The sequence below is a fragment of the Monopterus albus genome, unplaced genomic scaffold (genome assembly GCF_001952655.1).
Source record: "Monopterus albus unplaced genomic scaffold, M_albus_1.0 scaffold51.1, whole genome shotgun sequence".
Classification (NCBI taxonomy): Eukaryota; Metazoa; Chordata; class Actinopteri; order Synbranchiformes; family Synbranchidae; genus Monopterus; species Monopterus albus.
Genome location: NW_018127931.1, coordinates 5,189,412 through 5,201,371, shown reverse-complemented (window position 1 = coordinate 5,201,371; position 11,960 = coordinate 5,189,412). Strand labels below are relative to the sequence as shown.

The 11,960-nt window shown below is 39.4% G+C and overlaps 1 protein-coding gene across 2 annotated transcripts in view; it reads left to right on the top strand.

Moving 5' to 3' along the window:
• zdhhc17 (zDHHC palmitoyltransferase 17) overlaps positions 1-11,960 on the top strand; it is a 37,288-nt gene that overhangs the window by 6,575 nt on the left and 18,753 nt on the right. For both annotated transcript variants that reach the window (XM_020601396.1, XM_020601397.1), the window contains exons 2-3: positions 4,875-4,978; positions 5,709-5,831. In XM_020601396.1, the coding sequence (XP_020457052.1) occupies positions 4,875-4,978; positions 5,709-5,831 (227 nt within the window). The remainder of the gene's footprint in view (positions 1-4,874; positions 4,979-5,708; positions 5,832-11,960) is intronic.

Below are 11,960 nucleotides of genomic sequence, written 5' to 3'. Positions count from 1 at the left end.
GTTTCTTACATATCCTCAATAATGCAGTTAATTTGTTCTTATATAACTTATATTTTTCTTCCGCCTTCTTGGATCTGTCTGAATTCTTTATATAACGGATTCTTCTTTTTACATGCATTCTGTAATCCCTTACTCATCCACGGTTTCCCACTGTAATTCCTCTTGTTTTTATACTGCTTACGAGGACAGTTCCTGTCATATACTTCCATGAATATATTTAAAAATTGCTCATATGCTTTGTCTAAGTCTTCCTCTTTGTAAACTGCATCCCAGTCTTGCCCCAAAAAGTCCTCGTTTAGCCTCCTTACAGCATATTCGTTCATCACCCTCCTATAAAAAAGATTTGTTTTTGGCCTCTCTTTTCTAACATGGCAGTCATAAACCAAAAATACTGGTAAATGATCACTGATATCATTTATAAGTAATCCACTAGACATTTTGCTATCAATATCATTAGTAAATATATTACCTACTAGTGTTGCATGCTGGGTTGTTAATCTACTTGGTTTTGTAATTTTTGGGTATAAAATACATCTATATAATGTGTTAATAAACTCCTCAGTTCCTGTGTGCTTGTTTGGATTTAACAAATCTATATTAAAGTCACCACATATAAACATTAATTTATGACTTACTGGCGAGTGATTTTCTTCCATCCAGTCATAAAATTTTTCTATGCTGGCTCCAGGTGCTCTGTAGATACAGCTTATTACAACATTCTTCTTTTTTTCCAAAAGTAATTCAACAGTCACACATTCGAGTAAATTATCTACTACCCTAGACATTTTGTCTACATTCTTATAACAAAAGTTCTTATCTTTGTACAAGGCCACACCACCTCCCATCTTATTCTCTCTGTTTATGCATACCACACCTTGGTGTATGAACCCTGACCACTGTGCCTCAGCTCACATTTTGCTTTGACATTCTGGATTACAACAACAGATCAATTAGTTTCCCATTATTATCAATCTAAATTAATCCACTGCCAAACATAGGCGCTTGTTAAATTTCGAATGTGTGATTTTACCGAGGCATGTGCCACAGTGAAAGGGGTCTAATGACACCTATAGTACTATTGTTCTGCCTATTTCTCCTGCTACTTTTGATTCTACTGCAGCCCAATGAACATACATTTTCAAAAGTGGTGGTGTCAAATATTTTTATCTTCATGCATGTGACCTCCAGCCCCCCAAGGAGTGGTATGTTCCACCGACCAATTCCACAGACAAAAGCCAAGCCTGCCAGCGCACTGAGAATCGATGATAAGCATGAAATGGATAATATGTTTGGTTAATAATTTCATCACCGCTTCTCCTCAGTTGTTGTATGCATCACCAGTAAGCAGGTGAAAACATGCACAGGCTGTAATTATCACTACAGAAACAAATGCCATCAGCTTTTTAGCTGGCAGGAGGTAATGAAGAGAGGGAATGAGGATGTTGTGACTGGCAGGGGGTTAGAGGTGCTCTCCATGGAAGGCTGAGATGGTGAAAGTGATTTCAGCATCTGTTGTCTGAGGGCTTAGCGCTGAGTGTTCTTCCCACTGCCCCTCAACCGCCAGGGAAGCCGTTTCTCTTTTGAAGAAACGTCAGCATTTTCTCTCAAGTGAATATCCAGATGACGGAAGAGGTCCCGTGTTCCTCTTTTCTCTGGGGTTTCTGTTTGTCAGCCTGTCCCAATGAAACAGCTCAGCACAGTTACTATCATCACCGACTGACTCCCAGCGGTGGCAACTAAACTAGTCTGAATCACATGGAGGAGCTGAAACAGGTTGTATGGATTTATAAAATGACCTAAACTTGACAGCAAAAAACAAAAAAATGCCTCCTGGCACCTTTAAAACCTTTGAAATACAGGAATAAAAATATAAGCTGGTCACCTTCATGTCACCTCTGTCACAACCTTTTCCGTCATCCTCCCCCTTAGTCTAATTTACTCTATAACATCAAATTCCCTCTCTCCTGCTCTTAGTTTCTTATGTTCCCTTTATCGTGGTAATTTCACAGCAGCTCCCTCTCCTTACTATTTGCAATTCAAGCTTATTCTGCTGTTAAAGTAAATACATTAACTTTGGATAAAAGTACCATATGTCAGATGTGAAGGGAACCTTTATTAACCAGGTGAAAATCCCAACCAGTTTACTTATGTCATTATGTATGAGAGTTAGGCTCAATTAATTGGTTTTATATTCAAATGGCAGTTTAAAAATGCACTTTTCAAATTCCATAAGCTGTGATTATATTTATAAGCTACACAATTAACAGTTTCTTAAGAAGCTGTAGCCAGAGTTTAAAGGTAATCAGAGGAGTTTTTGACCTCTAGCAGTGCCGAGGGGTAGTTTCTCTTTGAGTGGTTCCCTGCACTAAAACAGGTTTCAGACTTTAAAAATCAGCTTTGCAAATGTGCCACGATGAAGGAAATGCACTGTGTGTTAAAGGAGAAAGTATCGATTTTGCTGAAAAGTTATATTTACACTGAAATTTACTGCAACTATTGTTTTCACTCCTAATGTTCAAGTGTCACTGGCAGATTTAGTTTGGCCAGCAGGCTATGGTTACCATAACTGGCCAATTATGCAGCTGTTATCAGTAAGTATAACATCATGTCATTTTTATATTTGAGTAATAAGCATACCAGCAATGCAGTTATTTGATAAACATAAGCCAATGTGAGCAGACATTTTGACTTGTCACTGTATGTAACCGATTAGATCTTCAGTGACCACACTCGGCAAGCCCATCTTTGTGTCCCCTTTATTTTCTTCTGTTTTAATACTGTGACCAGCCATCTCTATGAACTTTGTGTTCTGAGCAAGGCACCTGGAGTTCTATGCTGTAGTTTGATGGCTACAAATGTCTGTCATGTCACCCTTTAGAAGTCTGTTCTTATTATACTAGTTATTTTGCTGTCAGAATAAATGTTTTTTGTTGAAATCTTGACCTCATGAGCATCAGAGCACCTGTGTTTCTTTAGGTTCCCCAGATGATTCATACACATTTTTCTGACTTCTCAGGTGGAACTAATAACATAGGTTCTTTCAGTATAATGCAGCAGTTATGAATGATATAGCCTACAGTCCACCTGTGGTTGACAAGTCAGAATGTTTGCTGTGAAAAGGGTTCTGTTCAAATTAAAGCCCCTACACACCCCTCATGTTTTGTGTTATGTTTCTGATTTAACCCCCTCTCATGAATGTGGATGTGTACAGAATGTGCTTGACTGACTGTTAGCATTGTTATTAGATTGTGGTCTTTAGTGAGATATCATTCCCTGCATAGACTTTTACCCAACTAAGATCCTCCTGCCTCTGTGGAGCACAGCTGTTTTGGACAAGGCTGAGTTAAAATTTGTAAACAGTTATCTTTGAAATATAAGATTGATTATTGTAATGCACGCTATGTTGGGATTTTTCAGGCTTCTCTGTCTTGCCTTCAGATGGTTCAGAATGCAGCTGCTCATCTGTTGACTGCTACATGGAAACCTGAACACATTACTCTGATTCTGGCCTTCACTGGCTTCATGTTTGTTTTAGGATTACTTTTAAGATTGTATTGTTTATAAAGCTTTGCACTCTATGGCAGCTTTGTATGTCTCAGAGCTTTTACATTGGTATTCAATGGAGGCTGGTAGGTCTTCTGATAAGTTGCTTTGAAAGTGCCTAGATCGAGACGTAAAGATTGGGGCAACCAGGCTTTTGTGGTGGCAGCCTGCCGCTTGAGATTCAGTCTGTCTCAGATTTGTCCACTTTAGTGTTGTCACGATACCAACATTTTGGTACCGGTACCAAAATGTATTTCGATACTTTCGATACTTTTGGATAGTTTTTCAGATAAAAAGAGAACGCAAAAAATGTCATTACTGATTTTATTTTAATAGAAAATCTTAGAATAACATCAAAATAAAATTCAAAATACTAGGCTTTTCTTATTGCACTCAAAACAATTTTTTTTAGAACTTTTTGAAAAAACACATTTTTTTATTAAAATTTAGAAAAAAAATTTCTATGTTTGATAAGAACTCTTTATCATGTGTTGCACACTTAAAACTATTGAACTATTGCATTTGAAAAGGGCACATGTCATGAGTAAATTACCTGTCGTTCCCTGAACTCAGTGTGCAGGTCTGGGTGTTTCCGCCCTTAGCCATGCATGTTTTAAAACATCGTTTACACAATGGCGCATCAACGTTAATTGCCTCTCCTTGCTCATTTGTTTTTATGCCGAAGTACTGCCATATAGCACTTCGCGCCCCTCGTTTGTCCACAAGTTGCGGGGTGGTGACTGTTACAGCAGCCATTCTCCTCTCCGTGCTCCTCTCTCTCTCTCTCCTCCTCTCTCTCTCTCTCGCTCTCTCCCTCTCCAACGTCTCTGCTCTCTCCAAGCTTTCCTCCTGCTCCGTTTGTTGCTCCAGTCCACGCTGCTCAGTGAGCAGAGGACGAGGAAGCTGTTTCCTGCTCTGTTTTCCTCTGTTGCGGGTGGGCGCTGCAAGTACCGGTCCCATCCAAATGCAGTATAGTACCATTTTAAATGCCTCAGTACCGCGGTACCATACTAGTACCGGTATATCGTGCAACACTAGTCCACTTTTTGTTCTCTCTTGAAAACCTTAGGTAGGCATTCATCACTGACCCTGACTGTCTCTGTCCCTGTTTTTATTCTTATACATTGTGGTGTATCTGTTTTTGCTCTGTTTGCTTGTTATTGTTATTAAATTTGGTTTTGGTTCATTGTGTTGCACTCTTCTGATTATGCTATTTGTTTATTATCTTTATTTTTGTTTTCTTTTATTGCGAAGCACTTTGTAACTTGGGTTCAGAAAAGCTTTATATAAATAAATTGTTACTTACTTGTTTATCTTTATGTGTGTTTCAGGAAATCAAACCCCAGAGTCATTACAACCACGGCTACAGTGAGAACGTCAGCCGTAAAAATCATGTGGATGACTACAGCACCTGGGACATCGTCAAAGCCACACAGTGAGTGGACGTATGCGTGCGTTTTGTTGTTGTAATTCACGCTGCTTTGTCTTAGTGAGGTGGACATCATTATATAGTTACCGAGTGGGCAATTGGAAGCAATATGCTTTCCTATTTACACCGATCTGTCATAACATTTTGCCAACCTGTACATCTGTATGCACTTCATTGCAACCCTTCTGCCTTAACATTTGTGTTTATGAAGATCAAAATGTTTCCGTTTTTGGTGAGACTGTCATAAATGTATAAATTCAATTATATGTTCATTATTGAGGTCATAGTTAAAGGTGTTGTTGTACTGGACTACATTATATTCAGAGGTGTTCCTAATATTCTGACTCTCTCGTATGTCAGTGGACAGGAGAAAAATATACAGACACCTCTGAATATAATGTAGTCCAGTACGTCAGCAAATGAAGTAATTCACAAGCTCCAAAAATGGTGATAGAATTTCCGGGTGTGAAGACGAGAAATGTGGGAAATATCTTTCAAGGTAGACAGCTAAAGCTTTGCCTGACTTGTTGTTACATTTGACAACAACAGATTTATGTAGTTTTGATTTGAGGTTGGGAATATCCTCCTAAAGATAGCCAGTGCCAAGTTGCGCCACAGTGTGGACGACTATTTGTTTAGCTCTTGTTGTTTTGTCAGTGTGTCTAGGTTTTTAACTCTGTTTATATCTGCTGGGTTTGTATTTGTCTTTGAGGTGACTTTCTTTCCTCCACCTCAGGTATGGAATCTTCGAGCGCTGCAGGGAGTTAGTGGAGGCGGGCTTTGATGTTCGGCAGCCAGACAAAGAAAATGTAACGCTCCTCCACTGGGCTGCCATCAACAACAGGATAGACTTGGTCAAGTGAGTCACCTTGATTTTATATGAAGCCTTCAATATCTTAAAGGTTAGAAATAGGCCAAAAATAAATGTCCTTACTCAGAGAACTGACTATTAAAATGTGGAAGACAACGTAAATATTCTACTCTGTAAACACTGCTGGTAGTGTCTGATCTTCTGATGACTAAAAAAACAGTTCAGCCTTTTGACAAGGTGGGGAGATTGGGTTCAGCTCTACACACACAATGTTTAAACTGAGTTTTAATAACTGAACTAAAAACGCCACCAGATCGATTTGAATGAAAAGGTTGAATATTTACAGTGACTTCACAGAGTATTCAAACCCCTTCACTTTTTGAAATCGTGTTGTATATTGAAATTTAAATTGATTTGATTAATTTTTGCCCCTCAATCATTATTGAAAGCATACACTGGCTCCCTTGGATTATGTCAGACAGCATTTGAAGGACTTTGAGAACTCAATGGAAAAAGCTACTTTGGTCTGACACTAAAATTGAACTCAACACTGGAGTGGCTTCAGGACAAATCTTTTACTGTCCTTCAGTGTCCCAGCCAAAGCCCAGACTTAAAATCTACAAAACTTTTGTGGACAGACCTGAAGATGGCCATTCCCAGACACTTCCTATCCAGTCTGACAGAGCTTGAGAGGATCTGCCAGGAAGAATGGGATAAACTGCTCAAAATCAGGTGTGCAGAGCTCATAGAACCTTACCCAAGAAGACTGGAAGCTGCAACTGCTGCCGAAGAGGCTTCAACAAAGTACTGAATTAAGGGTCTGAATACTTTTGTATGACTTCAGCTTTTGATTTTTTTTTATAAATTGGCAAACATTTCTAAAAACAATATGGACTATTGAGTGCAGACTGATAGACAAAAATGTCAGTTTTGTTCAATTAAAATTAAATCTGCAATGCATTATGGATGTCAATGAGTAATCGATTATCGATTAATTGACATTAACTGATTAAAATAAGTGACAATGCAGGAGACAGTTTGTAGCTATCACTGTTGAATGAGATGGGATTACATGTGTACACAGATTATAAAATCTTCCACCTTTGTCCTTACCGTGGCAGTCATGTTGATGAACACTGCAACATATAAAATTGAGGCTTCCAGCATAATCAACAAAGTGATGAACTGTATATCTGACACCACCTTGTGTAGAGATTAACTGTGTTTCATCAGTGGCACTAAATGCTGAAGGATTTCCTAGACTGATAAAGATGGCATCTATGTATCTCTGGGACTTCTGTACCAGCTAAGCAGGAACACTTACATGTTAGATACAGAAAGCACAAGTCACTCCTATAAAATAAATAAGGGTTGGGTATCATATAAAACCAGTAAAACTGGGATCCACTGTGGGCAGAATGGAGTAACCTGTTTCATGTTTATTTTACAAAATTATAGGCTATTTACAGTTGAAGGTTACTGGTCTTTTGATAAAGCAAGAACAGGTCAGACCTGTTCCTAATTGTTTGATATGTCCAGCATGTTTAGTCTGATGGACTGTGTTCTCCAACAAAGCCTGGAACTTATACATCATCATTTGGTGTTTTTCATGCCTTGGATTTTAGTCATCTTCTTAAATAAAGCGGAACCTCGGTTTTTGTGATTAATCCGTTCAAAAAAGTCCGACGAAAACTGAATCATACGAAAACTGAAGCAATATTTCTCATAAGAAATAATGTAAATCCAATAAATCCATTCCAGACACCCAAAAATATTAACAAAAAATACATTTTACAGAGAATTACTATATTTTTACATACAGAAAACAACGAGAAATTAATATAAATGACTAATGAAATGGATAAATGAGCATTTAACATCACTTTTATCTTTACTGATGACTCCTGTTGGCATATGGAAGCCAGCGAGGAGGGGAGAGGGAGGAAGAGAGATTATTGTTTGGGGGGGGCATCCCCCTCCATAAGGACTTCATGTATCAAGGCCCTATCTGGGGTTACTTCCTTTCACTCATTTCTTCCGGGAAATGAGTGGCTGAGTCACGTGGGCAGGCGGACGAGTTTAATACGGACTAATGACGCTGAACCAACCAATCAACTGTATGAAAACCGAGCGGATGTACGAAAACTGGGACAAAATTTTGACCAAAAAAAAAGTCGTCGAAAACCGAATCGTACGAAAAGTAGGGCTTACGAAAACCGAGGTTCCACTGTATATATTGTTTAATTTATGTTGCAAGTAATGGTGTTTATCTGTAATCTAAATTTTGAGTTTGTTGATTTTACAATGAACAGATCAGTAGTTAAAACTGTTGTATAATGGAAAAAGAGCACTGTATTTTATTATTGCTAATGTGGCCCAATATCAGTTAAGGAAATATCTTAAAATTTTCATCCTTTATCTGCATACTTCATGAACTGACTGTATATGATATACAGATGACGCCAGAGGATTTACCACATTTTCCTATTCATCAAACCATTTGTTGACCCTCTGTGCTTTGTATGGGAACAGTTGCCTTAGTTATTTTCCAACACATTTATTTCCATTTTTAATTAAGATTATTACCCATATAAGCTATTTTTAAGCTTCTTCCGGCTCTTTGAAACCAGGAACTCACAAAGACGAAGTAGACCACTTGGATATATAAAAAATAACCGTGCTGGTTTATTCAAAGAATCACAGGTAAAATTAACATTACACGTCCAGATCTCTTCCACCTCCGACCTGCACGCAGGCAGACGAAGTATGAAAGACTCTGAACCATAATGCCTATACAATTTTATCACTTGGTTGGGCTAGCCCATTCTACCCAGCAACGTCAAACCGTGACGTCACCTGATATGCCAGCTTTGCAGCTGACCATAACAATAGTCAAAACATGAAGAAAGTCAAGGTGTGTGGCTGTTGATTAGTGGTGTGTATCTAAGAACATTTTGACATAACATTACACATAAGAAAATATTATGATTACCATTACAGTTACACATATCATAATAATGGCAATAACCTCCTGCCTGCAGACTTTTTCTATCTAGTTGTCCTTGGCCCACATGCAGCCTGCACAAAACTCATAAGAATGACTAAGCATTTAACAGCCTGAGCTAGACAGACTGGCTCCACTAAACATTACTAATACAACAAATATCTAATCAATATCTATCTGACTAAGAAATTACCTAACACCCATCTGTCAAATACTGTACAGAATTAGTTCCCATTTCATTGCATTAATGTAGGATTTGAATGTGGGACAAAACTGCTGGTTATTCATTCTTTATTTTACTGTTATTTTTTCACTTTGGTTGTGCAGACATCTGTATATGACAAAATGAATTAAAGGTAAAATTATTCATTCATTTATTTGTGCAATCACCTGTTTTTCAACCGCTAAAGCTGTTGGACCAGTTGAAAACGGCAGACACCAGTAAGAGTGGTTTTGGTGAAAAGACATTGCACCATCTGTGTGAAGTAGACTGCATTTTGGTGAAACGTTTGTGTTTCAAACTATAACCCGTATTTAAATATTTTGATTACTGAATATCTGTACCATCTCCTGTGTAAAAGGTTTATGAGCAAAATGCCACCAGCTTGTTTACTTCCATCTCCAACCCCAATTTGTGTGTGTACATCCCCAGTGCAAGGAGCGTTGCCGTAGGTCGTTCCTCCCCACAGCTATCAGACTGTACATCACTGCAGTGATAAGATATGTGAAATTATGAGGGACAATGCAATAGTCAACTGAGGTGCAATACTCAAATCCTGAGGGTAAAATGCATTGTAAATATGCACGTGTTAAATCTTGTCCTTGATTTCTCTCAAATACTTTACATTGTCTTGTTTTGGGTATTTTTGAGTAGTTTTTCAGAGATCCTCATGGCTGGAATACAGGTATTTCCCCAATTGCGGGATTAATTATGGGAGTAATATTCTTGTCCTTGATTTCTTGATCTCTTGAATACTATATTTTGTCTTGTTCTTTGGTATTTTGATTTGTTCTCAGGGATTAATTGTGGGAGGGTCATTCTTGATTGTCTCTCAATTGGGTTCAAGTCTGGGCTCTGGCTGGGCTACTCAATGACATTCACAGAGCCGAAATAACTTAGAAAAAATAAACTGGACTTGGATTTCTAGATCGAAGACGTTTCACCTCTCATTCAAGAGGCTTCATCAGTTTTGACTGACTGGCGTTGAGCCGGAGATATTTATCCCCATCGGTGGTGTTTCAGTCCTTTGAAGGCCAACAATGTCCCTTGACGACTGAGTTCGTTACAGCCCAGTATCGGTGAGAGTAGTTACCTGTCTTTGGATCTTCCCCTGTCAGCCGACGACTATTGTCCTGGTGGGCATGTTTGGGCAGAGATCTCAAAACAGGGTTGTAGATGGAAGACAAGTTGTGTCTTAGTCCACCACCCCGATTTAGTGAGGGGTGTTCTATTTGAACAAAAATAGCTTCCTTAACTCCTCTTTCAAACCAGCGATGTTCTCTGGAGAGGATCTGGACTTCACTGTCCTCAAAAGGATGTCCTTTATCCTTCAGGTGGAGGTGGACTGCTGACTCTGGTCCACTGGAGTTGGCCCTCCTGTGTTGGGCCATGCGTTTGTGAAGCGGCTGCTTAGTTTCACCAATGTACAAGTCGTTACACTCCTGACTACACTTAATGGCATACACCACATCACTCTGTTTATGACCATTCAGACCATTCAGAACTGATGAAGCCTCTTGGATGAGAGGTGAAACGTCTTCGATCTAGAAATCCAAGTCCAGTTGATTTTTTTCTAAGGTTATTTCGGTTTACTATGGCCTGGATGACTGAGAATCTGCACAGACGACATTCACAGAGTTGCCCTGTATCCACTCCTTTGTTATCTTGGCTGTGTGCTTAGGGTCAATGTCCTGTTGAAAGATGAACCGTCGCCCCAGACTGAGTTCCAGAGCACTTTGGAACAGGTTTTTCATCAAGGTACATTGCTGCAGTCATTGTTTCCTCGATCCTGACTAGTCCCCCAGTTCCTGCCACTGAAAAACATCCCCACAGCATGATGCTGCCGCCACCATGCTTCACTGTAGTAATGGTATTGGCCAGGTGGTGAGCGGTGCCTGGTTTCCTCCAGACATTAGTTCAATCTTTTGTTTCATCAGACCAGAGAGTTTTGTTTCTCATGGTCTGAGAGTCCTTCAGGTGCTTTTTGGCAAACTCCAGGTGGGCTGCCATGTGCCTTTTACCAAGGAGTGGTTTCCGTCTGGCCTCTCTACCATACAGGCCTGATTGGTGGAGTGCTGCAGAGTTGGTTGTTCTTCTGGAAGCTTCTCCTCTCTCCACAGAGAAAAGCTGGAGCTCTTTCAGAGTGACCATCAGGTTCTTGTCACCTCCCTGACTAAGGCCCTTCTCTCTTGATCGCTCAGTTTGGCCGGGCGGCCCACTCTAGGACAAGTCGTGGTGGTTCCAAACTTCTTCCATTTACAGATGATGGAGGCCACTGTGCTCGTTGGGACCTTCAATGCTGCAGAAATTTTTCTGTACCCTTCCCAAGATCTGTGCCTTGATACAATCCTGTCTCGGAGATCTACAGACAATTCCTTGGACTTCATGGCTTGGTTTGTGCTCTGACATGCACTGTTAACTGTGGGACCTTATATAGACAGGTGTATGCCTTTCCAAATCATGTCCAATCAACTGAATTTCCCACAGGTGGACTCCAATCAAGTTGTAGAAACATCTCAAGGATGATCAGTGGAAACAGGATGCACCAGAGCTCAATTTTGTGTGTCATGGCAAAGACTGTGAATACATGTGATTTTTTTTGTTTGTTTGTTTTTTATTCTTAATAAATTTGCAAAGATTTCAAACAAACGTTTTTCACGTTGTCATTATGGAGTATTGTTTGTAGAATTTTGAGGACAGTAATGAATTTAATCCATTTTGGAATAAGACTAACATAAAATGTGGAAAAAGTTAAGCGCTGTGAATACTTTCTGGATGCACTGTAACTTGGGGATTTGTCTGGTGTGACATGTTAATGGCAGTGTTGCATACTGTATGTCCAGTACCAAGTTTTGTGTCTTAGCAGTTTGTTCCACCAGGTCTCTGCAGGTGTAGCATCCTTCTACCACTCCATTTCCTTGTCATAGATAGAGCCTACAATCTGACTGATTTT